General features: G+C 59.4%; 1 protein-coding gene and 1 long non-coding RNA gene across 6 annotated transcripts in view; one reads left to right on the forward strand and one right to left on the reverse strand.

Annotated features, from left to right (window-relative positions):
- LOC111528381 lies at positions 1 to 3,843 on the reverse strand. The gene is made up of 4 exons (XR_003307162.2): positions 2,799 to 3,843; positions 2,248 to 2,616; positions 398 to 1,534; positions 1 to 39 (listed from the first exon to the last, which is right to left on the reverse strand). It is a non-coding gene; the product is annotated as an uncharacterized LOC111528381 (long non-coding RNA).
- Positions 3,346 to 4,909, forward strand: part of D2HGDH (D-2-hydroxyglutarate dehydrogenase) — a 32,262-nt gene continuing 30,698 nt past the window's right edge. The window contains exons 1-2 of one of the 5 annotated variants that reach the window (XM_026449051.2): positions 3,346 to 3,478; positions 3,913 to 4,312. In XM_026449051.2, coding sequence (XP_026304836.1) covers positions 4,006 to 4,312 — 307 coding nt within the window. In that variant the 5' untranslated portion in view covers positions 3,346 to 3,478; positions 3,913 to 4,005. Of the gene's footprint in view, positions 4,313 to 4,909 lie in introns of all 5 variants that reach the window. The other 4 variants (XM_026449052.2, XM_026449053.2, XM_026449050.2 and 1 more) reach the window with 4 other exon arrangements.

Raw genomic sequence — 4,909 nt, forward strand, 5'->3', positions numbered from 1 at the left:
CTTCCAAAGTGTTGGGATTACAGGCGTGAGCCACTGCGCCTGACAGAAAAAGAGGTCTAATGGACCCTCAGTTCCACATGGCTGGGGAGGCCTCACAATCATGGCAGGAGGCAAAAGGCACATCTTACATGGCGGCAGACAAGAGAGAATGAGAGCCGAGTGAAAGGGGTTTCCCCTTATAAAACCGTCAGATCTCGTGGGACTTATTCACTACCACGAGAAAGGTATGGGGGAACCACCCCCATGATCCAGCATCATTCTGGGAAATGGGTATAAAATGTCAGTGTTGTGTCCAGAGACAAGTGTGTGAAGTTGAATTTTGAAGGGGTATGCAGTGATTGGAGAGTGGTTTGCCGAGCTTGCTGGCTGGGGGTCTGCGGAGGACCCTGTGCCTTACCTTGGGTGGTTGCTCAGGAAGCTCAGTGGCCAGTGCTGGGGCTCAAGTTCACTTCCAAGGAAGACGTGTGAGAATGCTGCAGCTGCTCTCTCAGGGAGTACTGTGCTTGCTCTGGAAAGGCAAGACTTGCTGTGTTGTACTTGCCCTTTGGAAGCTGCTGGAGTCAGCTTGGGCTCTGTATTAGTCCTTTCTTGCATTGCTAGAAAGAACGACCTGAGACTGTGTAATTTATAAAGAAATGAGGTTTAACTGACTCACAGTTCTGCAGGCTGTACAGGAAGCATGGCGGGGAGGCCTCAGGAAACTTACATCATGGCAGAAGGCGGAGGGGAAGCAAGCACATTTTACCACGGCGGACCAGGAGAGAAAGGGAGCGAAGGGGAAAGGTGCCACGCTTTTAAACAAGCAGGTCTCCTGAGAGCTCACTCCTTTTCACAAGAACAGCAAGGGGGAAATCTGCCCCCATGAACCAGTCACCTCCCACCAGGCCCCTCCCCAACATTGGGGATTACAATTCAACATAAGATTTGGACGGGGACACAGATCCAAACCATATCAGGTTGTTATCACAATATCACAGACTGGGGGGCTTAACAAAAATATCTCTTATTTCTGGAGATTGGTAGTCTGAGATGAAGGTGCTGGTGTTGGCTAGTGCCTGTCCAGGACTCTTCCCTTGGGTTGCCAACACTGCCTTCTCACGTGTGCCGACATGACTGACTGGGAGAGGGAGCTCTCTGCTGTCTCTCATTTTACAGACGCATGTCCTGTCGGATCACCCTTGTGACTGACTTTAGCCTTAATTACTTCTTCAGAAGTCCCATCTCCAAATGTGGCCATATTGGGGGTTACAGCTTCCGCATACGAATTCTGGGGGACACAAACCTAATAGGAGCTGATGGGTCTCAAAACGTTGCCTCGAGCAGTGCATCAACAGAACCTGGGAAGAGCTTGGTCGTCTCGAGGTACAGTCGGCCCCTCACCCACCATCTAGGTGAAACCAATCCGCAGACCAGAGTCCTCGCTGGAAGAGAAGGCTGATGCTGGGGGAAGGGCCCCACGACACTGAAACCAGCACATGCCATGTTTTCCTCCAAGCATTCTCCGAGGGTACATGCTTTGCCAGGGGTCTGTGCCCTGGGAAAAAGAAAAATCAGTTGTTATTATTTTTTGAGACAGACTTTTTTTGTTTGTTTGTTTGTTTGTTTTGAGACAGTCTCACTCTGTAGCCAGGCTGGAGTGCAATGGTGTGATCTCAGCTCACTGCAACCTCTGCCTCCCAGGTTCAAGCCATTCTCTTGCCTCAGTCTCCCGAGTAGCTGGGATTACAGGCGCCCACCACCACACCTGGCTAATTTTTGTATTGTTGGTAGAGACAGGGTTTCACCATTTTGGCTAGGTTGGTCTCAAACTCTCGACCTCAGGAGATCCACCTGCCTCAGCCTCCCAAAGTGCTGGGATTACGGGCGTGAGCCACCGTGCCTGGCCGGAAAAAATCAGTTATTTTAGGGGATGGTATGGGTGGTAATCTTTATGGGTTCTGAATCATTCCTAATCCCAGGGGTCCAAGATGCCACTAGCCTGCTAGTCAGAGGGAGGGCCTGTGGAGGTCAGGTGGTAACGGGGTCCACAGACCTCATCTGTGGTCATCTTTCCAGTTCCTGAATGTGTAATTGAAACAGTCACACTTGACAAGGGGCAGACTTCCACACTGACCTGCAGAGGAAGGGCCAGCCAGGTAGGAAGGGCCAGCCAGGTAGGAAGGGCCAGGTGGACGTCACCTTTCCAGGATTGTAGTCCAAAGGCAAAATGCATTGCTGACTTGGAAGAGTCCTGCATGGGTGACTCACCTGGGAAGAAGGTGAGTGGCCCTTGGGGATGTGGTTAAGGAGGACAGGAATGACTCCATTCAACTGCTGCTCCAGAGCCTCATCACCAGGACAAATCCAGCTCGCCGGTTTTCTGTGTAACTACCAGGATCCATCTGCTGTCATGGGCATAGCCTCTGCCTCCTGCACAGCTCCACAGTCTGGCCTCTGGATCGAGTGCGGGCTCCTGCTTTCTGCCCTCATCTGCTCAGAGATCTGCATCGTCTGCACCCTCTGGTTCTATGGAATTGGGTGAGCTGAAGTAACAAGTACTTTGGGAGGCCGAGGCGGGTGGATGGCTTGAGTCCAGGAGTTCGAGACCAGCCTGGGCAGCACATGAGATCCCCATCTCTACAAAAATACAACAACAAAAAATTAGCCGGGCGTGGTGGCACACGCCCGTAGTCCCAGCTTCTTGGGTGGCCGAGGTGGGAGGATCGTCTGAGCTGGGGAGGCAGAGGTTGCAGTGAGCTGAGATCACCCCCGGAACTCCAGCCTGGGCAACAGAGCTAGACCCTGTCTCAAAAACTCACAGAACAAGTGCTGGCGATGCCTCAGGAAAGGGAGCACAGGCCGGGAGGCTCCTCGGGACAGCAGGTACTGCGTCAGGAGGGCAGGAGCTCCCCAGGTGTGCGAAGGGTTTGAGGGCACGGAGGGCTGAACAGGCAGAAGCGGACACGGAGGCAAGAAAACACCTGCAGGAGGCAGCTGCCCCCTAAGCTAAGGCTGGGGCCCAGGAGGGGTGGTCCGTGCAGGAGCTGGGGGAGGCCGCTGGCGAAAGGGGCGCCCCGTGGGCACGGCCTCGGAGGAGCGGGCCGGCCCCCAGGTCCCTCAGCCGAGACCCCGTACCGGGCCTCGTTCTGGAGAACGCTCCGGCTGCTGCTTGGGCGTCTTGGGCTGCGCTCAGCTTAGTCCCTTCCCTACCTGAAGGGAGGCGCCCGACAGCCTGGGCGCCGGAGGCCCGCAGGGAACGCAGGACGAGGGAGTGGCGATTGATCCTCCGATGCCAGTCGGGGCGGGGCTTGGACGGCGGGGCGGGGCCTGGAGGGCGGGAATGACGAGAGGGGCAGGACCTGTTAGGAGCGCGGGGCGGGGCTTCGATGGCGGGGCGGAGCCGTCAATGCGCAGGCGCGGCGTCGTCCAGCACACTCCGGCCTGGCGGGTCTGGGCCTGCCCCGGGCGCTGAGTGTGGGAGCCCGAGACGGGGTCGCGGGTGCGCGTGCGCGGCCGCCCGGAGCGCTTGGCTGAGGGTCCCAGGCTGCGGTTCCACGGCGGGTGGGGGTCGCAGGGCGCGATCTCGGGCGCCGTCAGCCAATCTGTGCCTGTGAGCGGGGGTGGGGGCGGCACTGCAGTTCGTCACGTGACCGCGTGGAACACACACGCGCGCGCGTCCGCGGGGTCCCCTTGGGAGCGAGCGTGGCGGCTTGGGGTCCGGGGCAGGTCCTGGCGAGGCCGCCGCGAGCCTGCGTGTCGCTAAGTCCAGGCCGGCTGCGGGGGCTTCGCGCGCTCGCGGGGTTGCGGGCCGGGCCGGGGGAGGGCCCCGGTGCTTCCCCTTCGCTGCCCTCCTGCCCCTCTCCCTGCTTCTGCAAGCGTTTTTCAACTTGTACAATGTGCATAAAACGTGAAATTCCCCTTGGCCATTTCCAGGCGCGCAGCCAGCAGCTCCCGGCCCTTCCCCCCCAGGCCCTGAGTACCGGCCTCGCCCCGAAGGAGGAGCCCGAGGCCTCCGTCCCGGCGGCGATGCTGCGCCGTCAGCTGCTGGCGTGGCCCGCCTGGTTGTTCCGCGGTCTCCCGGGGCCGCGCGGGGCCTGTGCCCCGGGAGCCGCGGGCCGGCCGGTTGGCCCCCTGGCCCGCAGGGGCTGCTGCTCCGCCCCCGGGACCCCCGAGGTGCCGCTGACCCGGGAGCGCTACCCCGTGCGGCGCTTGCCATTCTCCACGGTGTCTGAGCAGGACCTGGCCGCCTTTGAGCGCATCGTGCCCGGCGGGGTCGTCACGGACCCGGAGGCGCTGCAGGCTCCCAACGTGGACTGGATACGGACGCTGCGAGGTGGGTGAGGCTTTCGAAGCTGCGGCGGGGCCGCGTCCCTGCTCCCCTGCGCCTTCCGGTGGAGGCTTCAAATCGGGCTGAGAACAAGCTGGGTGGGGGTGCCGGCCCCTGGGCTGCGCTGAGAGGGGCGTGTCCACCGCCACGGGCTGCTGGAATAAATGACCACGAACGAGTCGCTTAGAACAACCCAAGTGTTTTTTTTTTTTTGAGACGGAGTCTTACTCTGTCGCCAGGCTGGAGTGCAGTGGCACGATGTCGGCTCACTGCAACCTCCGCCTCCCAGGTTCAAGTGATTCGCCTGCCTCAGCCTCCCTAGTAGCTGGAACTACAGGCGCCCGCCACCACGTCCCGCTAATTTTTGTATTTTTAGTAGAGACAGGGTTTCACCATGTTGGCCAAGATGGTCTCGATCTCTTGACGTCGTGATCCGTCCACCTCTGCCTCCCAAATTGCTGGAATTACAGGTATGAGCCACTCGCCCGGCCAGCAACTCAGGTTTGTTGGGCGCAGTGGCTCTGCCTGTATTCTCAGCTGCCCTGGAGGCTGAAGCCAGAAGTTCAAGACCAGCCTGTGCATCGTAGCGAGACCCCCCCCCCC

Source organism: Piliocolobus tephrosceles, chromosome 11 (genome assembly GCF_002776525.5).
Source record: "Piliocolobus tephrosceles isolate RC106 chromosome 11, ASM277652v3, whole genome shotgun sequence".
NCBI classification, from domain to species: domain Eukaryota; kingdom Metazoa; phylum Chordata; class Mammalia; order Primates; family Cercopithecidae; genus Piliocolobus; species Piliocolobus tephrosceles.